Here is a 15,836-nt window from a genome sequence, read left to right as displayed (position 1 = left end):
GTTGCATCTGCTCAAATAATACCCATGGGACTCTTTGAACATAGCAAGCTGGTTTATCAACTGATTTGGAAATGGCTTCCAGGATGCAGGTGGGAAGAATACACTTACCTTGCTGACTTCTTTATGGGTGCTTTGTACTCCCAGTGCTTAGGAACTAGGGGTGCGTGGTGGTACTTACAAACTAATGTGATATTGTGCTAGTAAAGACTTTGGAGCTGTCTTCTCCTTAGGTCTGCCTCCTGCAAAGACTTTGTGGGAAGCTACCAGCAGCAGAATGTTTGCATGGTTGGATGTCTGTCCTTGACGAAGAAAACGTTGATTCATTTCACAGCAATTATGTTTACCAATATATGTAGTCCACATATTTTTGCCCATGACCCTCTGTCTGCTGTTTCAGAGCCCAGTTATGAAGTCACTGATCACATTTTTTTCTTCCAAAGACCAGTTTAATCTAATCTAATTCTTTGGCGAGACAGAGTAGGAGGGAATCGTTTCACGGTGCTTGCGCTGCCTCTCTATCATGGAGCAGGGATAATTTAAGGAATGATCCCAACCTCACACTGCCTTCCAACAAGAGGGAAAATTTGTCTTGATATAAAATGCATCACTGCACCGTGTTTGTTGGTTTGGTTTTTTGTTTTGTTTTTCTGAGAAGTTTTCCCTTAGCCCTTTAAAATCAGTTTCCTTTTTGCGATATTCTTGATCCAACTGGTTTTTGGATGATGAATGTTTGCAGGCATAAAATTTAGCAAAAGCTTACCACAGATGAAGAGGAGATTTAAAGCAAAGGGGAATCACCATTTTAACGATACAGGACTATTAGAGATTAGCTGCATCTCACGGTTTTATCTAGATTACATCCAGGTGTCAGGTTGACTTCTGTGGGACTTGTGAAGAAATGCCCTTCTAAACCCTGGCATCTGTAAAGAAAGACTAAATCCAGTTCAGTAATGCATGCTCTGTTGTGACCTGACCCCCTGTGAACTAGCCAAGTTACATTACTCAAGCCCTGGCAGAAACAGGAATAATAACATAAAACTTAGGACCTGGAACTAAAGAAGATACCATGGTGTTAAAAATGTGCTTTAGAAACAGGAATTATTAGCCACTGAGGAAATCATTACACCGTGATTGTTCAGAACAGCTGGTCGGATCCACAACATAACATGAAAGTGATTCAAGAGGCATCAAATACTAAGTTTTGGTTTCAAAGCACTTGCTGACTTCTCTGAAAAGCTAATGTGGCAAAGTGGCAGCTGCAGCTTACTACATAGAAATTATGAGGTTGTGGTAGGGGGGCAGGAACAACAACCATAGAGTCTGTAATGTCATTTCATAGAAGACCCAGAAGTTCTGTTTCAGAGAATAACTGACGGGAGAGTACAGCAAGGCTATTAAACTTGTATTTCATCTAAATGTACAGCAGTAGTACTGTTACTGTAGGAACTTCACTTGTAATGAAAACAGGGCTTGTAGATGTCCTTTCACACCAGTCTGTAAAACATTGTTACATATGTGGAATATGGTTTGGTTAGTCTCCCAGGGAATAATATAAAATAGAAAAGTCGTTTTCCCACTTAAGTGTTGTAAGAGCAACTATATGTAGATGCACACAATCGCGCTTCCAACATTCCTACCTCTGTGCACAGTGAAAACTCTAGCAACAGGTTTTGCAGATGCAGATCAAGGGGAACAGTATTGTCTACTGGTTTAAAACTGAGGAAGAGATAGTATTTGCGCTTCAGAGAGTTGTGGTCAAGCAATTCAATTTTTAGGCAAATAAAATTAATTATTGTGGTATACTTAGAAGGTGGTTTTGAGTATGGTAGCCGTGTCCCCTGGAAAAATATCCACCAATATTAACATTTGTAATTTTTTCAGCATATGATCTCATGTTTTTCTTTTAAGTACAAAATATATATATTACAAAATAATCTTTCAATAACTATGACTGTTGGAAGATGTGACTCAATGATCTTAAAAGTCTTTTCCAGCCTAAATGGTTCTATGATTCTGTGTTTCTGAGAGCACCCAGCAGGTACTTTGCGCTATCAATGCCCCCTTCCTGCACCCTTGCAGCAGTGTATTTCCTTTTTGAGAGTCCCTGATGTGGTCAGAGGAAGATCTGCTTCTCATACACTCTTGTGAAATGTTCCTGGGTGAGGTAGAGCCAATCACTTTGTTCTGGCAGGTACAAATGCTTATACTAAATACCCAGGGACTGATTCTCCTCTTTCCTTAAAGAAACAACATACCTTTGATATATAAAACTGTTTTTTACTCTTAAAATCCATATGTAAAAGATACTTATTTTCCAATGCGAATCCACCATTACTTTGTGTACTAGTATACATTGCTAAATCATAAAAGTATAGCATTAACTAATCATCATTGTAATTAGCACATAGTGCAATCATCAAGAAAAGAAAGAAAAAACCCTCACAGACAGTTTGGGGCAATGATAATAAATAAAAATAATTTTGCTGAGCATGTAAAATTAGCCAGCTTTTCATTCTGATGGGCCAGGACCATTGGGTTTTTGGGGGGCTGGGAGTGAGGAGAAGAAGGCCGTGCTTCTTTTAACTGAACAAGAGACTTCCACGAGCTGGTGGTAATGCATGACTGCTCTGAACCGAATCAGTGTCCTTGTCTAATTTTAAGCAGTAGTTCAAGACCTTCAAGTCCAATAAGTGGGCGGGTGGCTCTAGCATCAACACAGAAATTCACATGCCAGCATGAACTTTTTTCAATGAGAACTTCAGTGATTGAAAGGCTTGTAGCAATTAGGTTTGGTTTTGGGGGTGTCTCCCCTCTTCCTGCTTCTGGCTTGTCTCCTTGCCTCCTCCAGCTACCTCCCTTGTCTCCCTGTGCAAACGGCTCTTTCATACTACACTTGCGGTTATTAGTCAGGTAGTGCTAATTTGTATCGTTGGGACACTAACCAAATGCTGTTTGCAATTCAATACACAACTTTTTAAATGAACTGTGCAAGTGTGAAAACTTTTTAACATAATTTAAAGAAATATATTTCCTCTGAAAGTCAGCTGTCAGCAGGAATGATTAAATTTAAAGAATATCTTTTTCTCCCCTTTAAATCAGAGACCATCTAATAGTGATCATTTCGCTCCCAAAAGCTATGCAAGGATTGACAACTTTAAGGGAGGTCTGGAGAAGTTCTGTCACTTTCTCTGTTCAGGTGCAACTTTCCATACTTGTCTCTGGGGCCAGTTTCACTTACACCATGTCTGAATCAAAATCCTTTCACCATTTTTGAATGGTGAGTGGTAAGCGGTTGAGAAAAATACATGGCTTGAAAAGAAAACTGGTTTTCCTTCCGCCCTTTTCGGGGGAGTAACTTAAAAAGAGCTGGACATTTATGTTGCCAATTTGCAACCTACTTTGCTCTTTGTAGCCTGGCACATGTGCAGTAGAATATTTATTAAGTTATGAATTACCCTATTATCCCAGGTGCCCTGCAAAGGCAAATGCAATCACCTCCCAGCTCTGCTGAACACTCAGGCTATTGAACTTCAGGCTGGGTAGAGAGCAAAACTCAGCCTCGCACTTGGAGAGGTCCAGGGGCGGATGGTGCCTGTACTATCAAATTGTCCCATGGCATCCTTAGCTGATGGCAGACTGGGATAGATGCCAGTAGACTTTTTTTGTTCCATTTTCCTTCTTTAACTGGTTTTAGGGCTTTTCATTTGACAGGCAGACAAATATTTGGCAGCTGGGTTAACTGAAGCATAGAAAGAGGCTCTTTGAGCACTACATTAAGGTATTTGCAGCTGATAAATGGCTAAAATAATGTATAAGTAAAATGTTCAAAGTACAGTTAATTTAAAAAATAACCATTCATTTTCTACCTCTATTTTCATCTTTGATCTAGTAGATGAATTTATAAACACAGATGCTGATGCTGCAAAAATTGATACACAAGTCAAATGCTAAGCATCCACTTAAGTCCCACTGATTTTACAAATATCTGTGGTATATTCTGTAAAATAATTTCTTGGGATTTTTTCTTTGCTGCAAATATGTCTTACCACAGAATGCAGAAACAACCTGTACATCTTCACGCTTCATCCATGCCATCTTACACTCTGTATTAAGGATGTGCCCATCTCCAAGCTATATATTTTTATTATTTGAAGATAGATTCTTTCTGGGTTGAGATAAAGCATGCCACCAAAAAAAAAAGGGGGGGGGGGGGGGGGGGAATGTAAAAATAGATGGAAAAAACCTTTAAAGAACTAACATAAACGCCATAATTTATAATTTTCAGAATATCAGGAACAAGAAATCTGTCAAGTCTCTCTGATAGGTCTACTGATGTCAGGTTTTTAAAAGAAAAACCAAACTAAACAAACCTCTAATCAATGAAACCTGATCCCAGCCAAGACAACAAAGACATTGCAAAGAATCAAAGTGTGTTCCTTGCATGTGTGTTGTCCCCGGAGGAACCACAAAATAGGTTCATGCTAGGAACATTTTAGCAGAACTCAGGAGCTGTCTAAAATTCAAGCATCTATAAATGTTATAATTGCAGAACTTTTGTGGTTGAAAGGGACCTCTGGAGATTGTCTCATTCAACCTCCTGTTCACAGCAGACTCAGCTACAGCAGCTTGCTCAGTACCGTGCCCAGCTGGGTTCTGAATATCTCCAAGGATGAAGACTCCACAGCCTCTCTGAGCAACCTGTGCCAGTGTTTGACCATCCTCACAGCAAAATTTTTTTTCTCTTGCATTTAAATCAAGTTTCCTGTCCTTCAGTTTGTGTTCGTTGCATCTTGTCCTGTCACTGGGCACTGCTGAGAAGAGACTGGCTCCATCTTTACTACCTCCCATCAGTATTTATACAAACTGGTAAGATCCCCCTGAGCCTTCTCTTTCCAGTACCATTTCTCAGCCTCTCCTCACACACAGAGGTTCCAATCCCCCAATCAGCTTAATGGCCCTTCGATGCAGTTTTGGTCCAGTACATCCAACTTTTTTGTTCCAGCATAGTCCCGAGCTGGCCACGGTGCTCCAGATGTGTCTCACCAGGGCTGAGTGAACAGGGGGGAGTTATCTCTTCTGGCAGTGCTCTCTCTGGAAGAGCTGGAATCACCCTTTGTAGTGCACCCCTGGATGCTGTTGGGCGCCTTTGCCACAAGGGTGCATTGCTGGCTCATGCTCAACTATGTCTGCCAGGAGCTCCAGGTCCTTTCCTGCAAAGCTGCTTTCCTGCCAGTCAGCCCCCAGCCTGTACTGGTGCATGGGGTTATCCTCCACCTGGTGCTGGACTTTGCAATTCCCTGCGTTGATTGCCATCAGCAGATTTCTCCAGCTTGGTAAGGTCTCTCTGAACACCAGCACAACCATCTGAGGTATTGACCACTCCATCTGATTCTGTATCATCTGCAAACTTGCTCAAGGTGCACTCTGTCCCATCATCCAGGCTATTAATGGAGATGTTAACCTGTACTGGGCCCAGTATTGATCTCTGATGTATACCACTAATGGCTGGTTTCCCACTGGACTTCATGCCACTGATCACAACCCTTTGAGCCCAGCAGCTCAGCTGGGCCTGTACTTCATCAGTTTCTCTGTAAGGATGTAATGGGAAGCAGGGCCAAAAGCCTCACTAAGGTCAAGATAAGCAACAGCCACTACTCTCCCCTCATCCAGCAGCCAGTAATCTCATTGCAGAAGGCTACCAGGTTGGTCAAGCATGAATTCCGCTTCATAAGTCCATGCTGACTGCTCCCAATCACCTTCCCATCCTTCATATATTTTGCAGTGATTTCCAAAATTATTTGTCCACTACTTTCCCACGGCTTTAGGCGAGGTTGACTGGCTTGTAGTTTCCCCAATCCTCCTTTTTAGCCATCTTGTAGGTAGGAGGTATATTTTCTTTCTTCCAGTCCTCAGAATTCTCTACTGTCCACCCCGACCTTCCAAAGAGAATAAAGAGTGGTCTCACAATGACATCAGCAAGTTCTGTCAGCATTTCTGAGCACATCCCATCAGCTCCCATGAACTTGTGTATGTCTTGTTTGCTTGAAGTTCCTTAGCCCAATCCTTCTCTATCAACGGTAATTCCTCCTTGCTCTAGACTTCCCATTGGTCTCTCAACTCTTGCATGTTTATTTTTTATGTTTGAGTTCAATCAGGAACTCCTTGTTTATCCTTGGAGGCATCCTGCCACCTTTGATTTTCTGCTTATTGGGATGGACCATTCTTACGCTTGGAGAAGGCAATCCTTGAAAATCAAGAGGTTGGGCCTCTCTTCTCTCCAGGACAGTACCTGATGGAAGTCGTTAAGAAATAACTTTCCTAATTACATGACTGGCATCCGCACAAGATACATAGATTAGCAGATACTATATTAAAGGAATTAACAGACACATAGATATGATCTATTTAGAGGGAGCCATTATTGCTTTTGTTGGAAGGACTTGCTTGTGCTTCACAGTGGTGTTGAATTGTATTGGAATTCTTTAGGAGCACCAACAGCATGCAGATAAGGAGCTGGTTTATATGTTCCCTTTGGGTTTCCAAAGGTATTTGAAAAATACTTCACTGCACACTTTTTAAAGCAGCCATGTTTAGGAGAGAAAATCCTGGGCTGGATAAGTCAAAAGATAGGAGCAGAGGGTAAAAGTAAAGTGTCAGTTCTCTCAATTCGAGAAAGCGTCCACTGGTGTTTCAGTCTCCTGTGCTGCTAAGACATCCATAAATGAAGTGCAAGAGGGTGAGCCATAAGAGAAATAAATTTGCTAGCAGTGGAATTATTTAAGACACTGAGTGCAAGGGCTAGCTACAAACTGGCAGAAGGAAATTCAGGGTAGATTGACATAAAGTAAGGCAAACAGGTTAAATAATCCTCATCGAACAGAACCATGGATTCTGAGCTATCAGGCCTGAGATGTTTCTTGATTAGTTTTAACTCAAAGCTCATTAGCCATCAAAAAGCAGCAAATCAAATCTTAGAAGTTACTAAACAATAGAACATCATTATGCCAGCAGATTATGACATGGCTACATCTTGAGTGCCGCTGCAGAGTTCTCACTCTCAAAATAGTATCCAGTAAAATTGACAGAGACCTCTGCAGAGTTGATTATGCTACAAGAGTAGATCTTGGCCATCCAGTATTCATTCTTCTGTCCAGTATAACAGAGAATTTGAAGGGTGCTTGATTTTTCAGAGACTCAAGTAGCACTTATTGGTGCTAAAGTATCATTAAGCACAAAATAGCAAGTTTCTAGCAGTCTAAGCAACAAGCTACCTCGACTGGCAAAATAAATACAACACATAAGCATCTAGGAACAACTAAAAAACTGTAATTCCATTTTTTTTATTATATTCTTTTGAAGACTGGAAAAACATTTTTGTCTAAGGGTTGATGTTAAGATGAGGCATGCCAATGGCTTTGTCTGACATTTTGTCTTACGTGCCCTCAGCTAATCATTTTAAAAGGTAACTGGTTTATTATATTAACTTTTATAAGACATTTCTTGTTTATTAGAAGATGTTCTGCAACACAAAAAAACCTGAAGTTCAGGGTCTATAACATAATTATTTTGACAGAGAGAAAACAGAAAATATATTCCAGAATTTACCTTCAGGTTTTTCATTCCAGTGGGCATTTTACAGTTTCCACTTAAGGGGAACAGAAAAGCAAGAAATATTTAAGCTTAGGTATGCTTTAGAAACCATTAATTTCAATGACCAACCCAAGACCTGCAGGATCATCTCAAATTCAAATAGCTGCTCATTTCGAGGATTTCACGGGGCTAAGAGCAGATGTGTGTCAGAAATCAGGAAACTGGCTCAATTCCTTCGGGATTTTTTTTCCAGAATGGAAGCATGGGGGAGGAAGGGAAAAGAAGAAAAACAACTTGACTGAAACCTCACTCTTTCTCCTGTCTTAAAGAGAAGTGGGAGTCTTTAAGCAGAATGGCAATATCAGCTACAGCAGTCAGATCTTTGGAGCTCCAGATAAGGGTTGAAGTAGACAGATGTATATTTATCAGTTCTGATAAATCAGGGATCAGAGCTCTTTGTCTTCCCCATTGCCTACAGCACTTCCTTCCCCAGACACCTTACAACCAGATTAGGAAAGATCGTAGATAAGACATAAGCAGTGCAGAGGATAGTTCAACAGTGTCTATTTGGAGCACGTGCAGAGTATCATTATTACTGCTTTAAGCAATCTTCCTTTTCAGTACTTCCAGTATCTTGTCTAATATGGATCCATGCATTACAAAGGGCAAGTAATCCCTCCCCACCACCACCACCACCTTGATTTATGAGGTTTTTGCATCTCTCCATCTCCCTTCATGCTTCCGCAATTATTTTTTTTTTTCAACTCCCACTGTACTTCCAAAACCTGGAAACTTTCTGTTCCACACAAGATGCTCTTATAAGAGCTAAAGTTTACAGTATACCAACTAGCAAATTAGAATTAACGAACCTGGTAGCATGGAGGTCTTATAAAAGCACAGGTTGTTAAGGTATCTTCTTACTCTTAAGAGCCATAGACTGACAAAAAAGGTTTCTTATTTCAAGCAGTATGTGGGTAGTTCACATTTTCCATTTCAGAAACAGCATACTTACTGAAATTAAGTACACCTAAGAACAAGGAAAAATCCCGCTGACACTCCGTATTTGTTTTTCTGCATGCATTGATTTGTGATGCATACTCATTCCTTGGTAAATGAAGAGGAAAAGCTCAAATGCACAAACCTAGCTAGTGTAAAGAACTGCTCACATCTGACATCTTGGAAATACCAAAAGGTATTATGTACAAAGAACCTTCCAAAAGCAGCCCTTTTTCGTACTTCACTTATTTGAAAACAACTTTTTTTCTGCACATCACATTCCCCAGTTTCTCCCCGAGCAAGGCAGCTCACAACAGGTCAACCTTAAAAAGCTGTATTTGCCAGCACCTTGATCCTTGCCTCTATCCCCTCCCATGGTAAAAATCCAGTTTTGTTAAATCTCTTTATTTATAATCTTTTTATATCAAAACAGTTTTGTGCTTTTGGTTTGTGGGTTTTTTTTTATATAAAAAACAGCAACAAAGCCTTTAGATCACACAGGGGCTAAATTCATTATGTTTGAAGGAAAGGGAAGAAGAGACAACAATAAAAGAAACTGTAAGAGTCCTGCATTTTCCTAGAGGCTTCCCTTGAGGGCCCTGAGGCTGGGAAGCAGCTCAGCCGCACTCGGGCGCTCCTCTACATTAGCCTTCCAGCAGCAGCTAATAATGCTCTGGAGTCTCTGGCCCACTGGTGACTCGTGGAAAACAGCAGCAGCCAGTGAAGGGCGTAAGTTATAGGCTACCACAGCATAGAGCACATACTGCCGCTCACCCTGGTAGGGCTGCTCTCGCATGACAATTTGCCAGAGGGTGATAGCAAACGAGTAGATGTCTGCTTTGGCAGTGACCCTCTCCCCTTTGAGGAGCTCCGGGGCACGGTGTGTGTACGTGCCCCCTTGCTGGCAAACATGGGAGCTCTGGGACAAGCCCTCCTCCAGTTTCTGAGAGCACCCAAAGTCTCCAATCTTGCACACTCCCTGCTCAGTGATGAAAATGTTTGCAGGCTTCAGGTCCAAGTGTACAATGCCCTGTGAGTGAAGAAAGGCTAAGCCCGTTATAATGTCACAAGAATAGCACACAGTCTCTTCCATGCTCAGGGCCTTCCTCCCACATCCGCCTTCATCATCCTCACCCTGTCTCCACGCATCACCAGTGCCATAGATTACATGGTGCAGAGTGATATTACCCACATACTCCATAATGATGGTGCCCAGGCTGTTCTGGCTGGCTGGGGCACACGTGCTGGCAGCCACCACACGTACCACGTTATTATGCTGTAGCCAGGCTACGTTCAGCTCAGCCCAGAAGCTCTGTCGTGATGCCAGCCGGTTTTTGCTGCTCTTCTTCACCTGCTTCACAGCCACAGTTGCACCGTGGTAGGTGGCTTTGTAGACAGATCCAAAGCCCCCAGAGCCTAGGGGCTGCAGGAGGCAGAGCTGATCCCAGTCAATGGAGCACCAGGCCAGGCGTGGAGGCAAGCGGCGAGTCCTGACCGAAGGAGTTCCTCCCAAAAAATCTTTGCTGCCTTTGCCAGGGATAACTAAGGGGCTGCTGCAGGGTCGCAAATCCACAGATGAGGAAAATTCCCAGGGAAGAAAACAATTAAGAGGAATGGGTGATGGCATAATAAGATGGAGAAAACAACAAGCAGTTACTAAGACAGAAAACTAGAAAGATTCCCTGACAGAAAGGACTCTGCAGGGGCTGCCAAAGCCTTTTATCCCCTCTTCACCATTTTCCTCCCTTACCCCAAATGAACTGCATCTGTCACAACTAGCTGAACCCAATCAGGCTCACCTGGAAACATTCTCCTCCAACCCTGAAGCAAACCTTTAGAAAATCGAGGTAAATGGATTTAAAGCTAAAAAGATGTTAACTCATATGTATGTCACATCATTTGTAATCTCAAGAGAAAAGAAAGATGTTCTGCCCATTGAATGCTTCTAGCAAAATGCCCCAGGAATAAATAAAGCAATGATTGGTGAATGCATTTCACCATGGCTCCAGGCAGGAACGGTCATCATCAGATGCATTAAACAAAGTCATTATCAGAGGAAGCAGCTGAAATGGTGAGTGCTAGCGTTTCGTGATGCTATGGCAGGCATAACTAATATAAAAGCATGTTTGTAGAAACCCTGCCACTTAAACGCGATTGGGACAAGGGGACTGGTTTGGTTGCTCAGCTCTGCTCATGCAGGACAGCAACCTTATTATAGCAGCATAAAGACAAATGATTGCTCTGTATCATCTACTGGATATAGTAACTAGAATTATACATAAATATTTGGTCATCTTCCCATCACATCCCACACAGTTACTACAGGTGTGTATTTTATTTCTGCATTCTCCTTAGTAAACTTATTGCTAAATTTACAGAGCTGTTCTGGTAGAAGACAAACATAATTTTGCCTTGCTGATCCCAGTGATTTTCAGAGGGGCTTTTGCTCTTTTGGCCCTGCTTTCACCTTTTCATAGTGCTCATGTTAACTGCCTTAGTCTTCAGCACCTGCTGCCCAAGCATCAGAGCACCCTCATGGGACCTATACAGCTTTTGAATATGCCAGTAAGTATCTTTCTGTACGTGTTGACAAACATCTTTGAAAGCTTGGTACCCATTTCCCACTTTCTTGCCCATCATAACCTTCCTCTGGATGTCAGTTTTGCCAACACAGATCCTCCCATGGGACTTCAAAGGTCGGCGGTGCCCGTTTCTCCAGAGTTTACCTCTGGGCAGCACTGGCTCAGCGGGCAGTTCTTGCAGAGTTTTCCTGATGTTTCCTGTTCCTTTTGTTTTGCTCCTCTGGATGAGTAAGATGCAGCACAGATGCACTGAGGGAGGTTTCAGAGGTGCTCAGAATATGTGCAAGCCCAACTGGAGTATTCTCCACTTCGAGACTGGTTTGATTGTTCACCTCAACAGACAAACCTGATGTCCCAAGGTTATCTTCAGACCCTAACTGAACTCTAGATCAGCTCAGCCAGAGGGTTTCAAAGGTACCACTCTGTGTAGCAAATCAGTGATAGAGATCTTCCTGGGTAGTGAGACTTAGGACTATCAGGAGAAATTTGTCATTGCAATTCAGAGGGAAGCAAACCTGGACCAGAGATGAATACGAATGGGGAATTTGGGTTATCACCTGCCAGTGTGAAACAGATAGGCTGGGGAAGAACTAGATAAATAGGTGCTAATATGCATTGTAGGAGTTGCTAACAAGTGAGAGTTGCAAAGAGTTAGGGATGCCAGAGGGCCTCTCAATGGCCCTGGGTGGGACAGTCCCTGCAGATAGGACTGCCTGACAACACCAGGCTCCTCTTCCCTTGCCCCACCCAGAAGAGACTCTAATAGTGCCAGAGGCCCCTGGACTCCTCTGGTGTTACCGCACCCTGCGAACCTCGTGCTGTAAAGCACAAGCCAGCTGGGTAATACCCTGCTGCTGCCCCTGCCTAAGGGCAGCTATCTGGCTTGAGGCACCGTTCAACATCAGTTATGCAGGGAAGCTCTGGGGGTGGGGGGAAGACCACAGGAGCTTTAGTTTTAAACAGGCAGTGAGGTAAGCTGTGGAGACAACAGGTATTTTATACTCCTTTTCTGAGCAACACTGTGATTTTATGCTTGTATGCAGAAGTCTTCACTTCTAATCTTTGCAGAGAATGTTTTCTAGGCAGGTGGGTTGTGATGGAAATCAAAAGCTGCAGTAAGCAGATGAAACTGTACTGGAGGGAGAAAGGAATTTTTATGCCTATTTTCTGAGTGCTATTAGGGCTCTAATTCTTGCATGAACTTATAGAATGGTTTGAGTTGGAAGGGACCTTAAAAATCACCTAGTTCCAACCCTGCTGCCATGGGCAGGGGAACTTCCTACCAGACCAGGTTGCTCAAAACCCCATCCAGCCTGGCCTTGAGCACTTCCAGGCATGGGGCATCCACAGCTGCTCTGGGAAACCTGGCCCAGTGCCTCACCACCCTCACAGTAAAGGATTTCTTCCTCATATCTAATGTAAATCTACCCTCTCCTAATTTAAACCATTACCCCTTGCCTTACTGCTACAGGCTCTACTAAAATGTCTGTCCCCATCTTTCTCATAAACCCCCTTTAAGTATTGAAAGGCCTCCCCTGGAGCCTTCTCTTCTCCAGGCTGAACAACCCCAGCTCTCTCAGCCTGCCCTCACAGGGGAGGTGCCCCAGCCCTCTGATCATCTTCACGGCCCTCCTCTGGACTGGTTCCAACGGGTCCATGTTCTTCTTATCTTGGGGGCCCCAGGGGTGGATGCAGTACTCCAGGTGGGGTCTCACAAGAGCAGAGGGGGCGAATCGCCTCCCTCGACCTGTTGGTCATGCTTCTTTTGATGCAGCCCAGGATACGTTTGGCTTTCTGGGCTGCAAGTGCACGTTGCACATTACAGCATTGCACGCTGCCTCTCGCCCAACAACACCCCTAAGCTTTCTCCTCAGGGTTGCTCTCATTCCATTCTCTGCCCAGCATGTAATTGTGCTTGGGACTGACCCAACCTACATGCAGTACTTTGCACTTGGCCTTGTTGAACTTCATGAGGTTCACACAGGTCCACCTCTCAAGCCTGTCAAGGTCCCTCTGGATGGCATCCCTTCCCTCCAATGTGTCAACCACACCATACAGCTTGGTGTGGTCAGCAAACTTGCTGAGCGTGCACTTGACCTCACTGTCCTGTCACTGACGAAGGTGTTGAACAGTGCCAGTCCCAGTACGGATGAGGAATGCCACTTGTTACCAGTCTCCGCTTGGACATTGAGCCATTGACCACAACTCTCTGAGTGCAACCATCCAGTCAATTCCTTATCCACCGAGTGGTCCACCCGTCAAATCTGTGTCTCTCCAGTTTAGAGACTAGGATGTTGTGTGGGACAGTGTAAAAAGCTTCTTCTGTGCCATATAGTATATAAAAGCAGCAGAGAGACGTCTCTGCTATGAATTCTCCAAAAATATCAGCCTTCTCATGGAAGAAATGCACTTGTTCCAACCTGTTTTCACCCGGTTAAGGTGGCAAAAAAAGTTCAAAGGGAAAGTTGGTTGAGGAAGAGGAGTAGATAGAAGGATGCATGGATGAAGGGCCTGAGAGTGGACCTGCTAAGCTGACAAATATAGGAGCATATCTGGAGATTGTGAATGCTACAGAACACAGCAGTAAAATCTATGTTCGTAAAGCAGAGGGTTAGGATTAGGGCTGTTCCCAAATTTCTTTGGTTGAAGTCTCATTCGGAAGGATACAGCAGAACTTCCATATAATTTTTTCCAGCTTCCATGTCCTCCCCACTCCTTCCAGTTGTCCCTCTTTTGGTAATTTTCATGTCACCTTTTTCTCTTTGAAACCTTTCTGGTTTTGCCTGTCATGGCAGGTGTATTGTATTGCTCTTGGGGAATACACTGAATTTTTGAGCAGGAAGAGGGGTGTATTTTAGGATCTAAAGAGCCTTAACATAACTTACTGTCCTGTCTCAAGCTGACTGCGAGCAGGGGGACAGCCAGTGCCTTTCAATGTGAACACAATTAGAGCACATTTAAAAGCAAGTAGGCTTTTATTCTTAATAAATGTTATTTTCCTTTAATCCATTGATGACTTGGCCCAGTGACTTCCCAGGAGACACCACTGGCTGAAGGAGGGGGCTACAGCATGGCCTGGGGAGACATTTTCAGAGGGAAGCAGGGCTGCTGGGGACAAGCTGCTCCTTCCCTCCCAGCCGCCCTTCCCCAGAGGAACCCCGAACATTGCACTGTGCACCCACAGCAGCCTCCTACCACACCGCTCCTGTTTCACTGCTATTTCCACAAGGAAAGAGGAAGCTGTATGAACCAGAAGTCATCAGCAGAGAATGCAACAGGAACTTTTACAAGTGACAAGAGGGAAACACATTCTGTGTCCTAAGGGCTGCAATGTGTCACAGCTATGTAATATGTCACAGCTACCATGACCTGTGGCAGCAATGGTTTTGTTCCAAGCTTGTGTGTCGTATTTCTGCAAGTAAAACATGCTTGTGCACCTGATGCTGCAACAGCTGCCCAACCTCATCTGTGCTTCCAGCTGAGAAGAAATACAGAACCAGTCTCACTCAGTTCACCTGTTTATATTTCACTTGTATATCAGGAATACAGAAACTCTTTATTTGCCAATAATTTTAGTTACCACTGCTGTTTGTTGCATTGCTGGACAGAAGTCAGCCCCAATACCAAGAGCCTCAGAGGACTGATATGGATGTAACTCACTACAACTGAGGATGCATATCAAACACCATTTTGATCAAGGTGCATCACTGTTGTGGTTCTTAACAGCCAAAGTTTTGTCTAAAATAAGAGAAGGACAGAACTGGGGACTGGAAGTGATTTCAGAGAGTTTAAGAGTGTATAGTTATATTCTTCTCCACGATCATTACTTCATTTCTTTGTACGTCTGGTTCGTGTACCATGTAACAAACCCTTGAAGACTTGGCTGTCCAGTGGCTTCTAAGAACTGCTTTACAATTTAGAGGTAGCATTGTGTTTCTAATAAATTACGTTATAATCTTGCTAAAGGAGTAAAATTTATCTAAGTACTTAAGTTACAGTCCTATGCTCAAAACTACACAGTTCCTTCACCTGTGCCATAATGATTTCTGAGAGGTTTTCTTCCCAGTTTCAAATAAAAGTTTTCTCCATTTACTGTCAGTCCCTGTGATCTCAGTTTAGGATTCGATGATGAACCTACATTCTTCCTTAAACATACAGTGTTTCACGGTCCAAATGTTGCTTCCAGTCACACCTCATCGACCTCAAATGATATTCAGAGTTGCCTGAAAGCAGTTCTGATATGATCAATTGCACAGGTGTAAGCCATACCATTACTGGAAGCCACCCCATACACAGGCTTGCTCTGAAGGTAGGCAGACTACGAAGATTAACCATTTTTTTATTATTTTTTTTTTACTACAAGCACAAGCCAGAAAGGAATCCAGTTCACGTTTCAGAGTTTGGCTGTTTTGATGAGACAAATGACACCTTGGAGTAGCAAATACAAGCAAGTTTTCATTAAAGCAGAGGTAAACCCAAATGCAAAAGAACAAATACATCTGCAAGAATTGTGGTGCTAATTTACTGCTGAGAGACGTAATAATAAACATTTAAAAAGGTTAAACCCTAGTTTATAAATAATAAGATTACGTTTCAGACACACATTGCCAAACAGCTGCTTGATGCTTTTTTCCTTCCCAGTAAGGTTACTCCACGTGTTCAGGAGCA

The 15,836-nt window shown here is 43.0% G+C and overlaps 1 protein-coding gene across 1 annotated transcript; it reads right to left on the bottom strand.

Moving 5' to 3' along the window:
- Nucleotides 1-9,095: 9,095 nt before the first annotated feature.
- MOS (MOS proto-oncogene, serine/threonine kinase) lies at nucleotides 9,096-13,773 on the bottom strand. Its single transcript, XM_056332187.1, has one exon. It carries the CDS (start codon nucleotides 10,211-10,213, stop codon nucleotides 9,164-9,166), a length of 1,050 nt encoding a protein of 349 aa, XP_056188162.1. The 5' UTR covers nucleotides 10,214-13,773; the 3' UTR covers nucleotides 9,096-9,163.
- Between the last annotated feature and the right edge of the window lie 2,063 nt (nucleotides 13,774-15,836).

The sequence above is a fragment of the Falco biarmicus genome, chromosome 3 (assembly GCF_023638135.1).
Source record: "Falco biarmicus isolate bFalBia1 chromosome 3, bFalBia1.pri, whole genome shotgun sequence".
Taxonomy (NCBI): Eukaryota; Metazoa; Chordata; class Aves; order Falconiformes; family Falconidae; genus Falco; species Falco biarmicus.
Note: the sequence above shows the minus strand (reverse complement) of the source record. Positions and strands in the feature narration are given on the sequence as shown.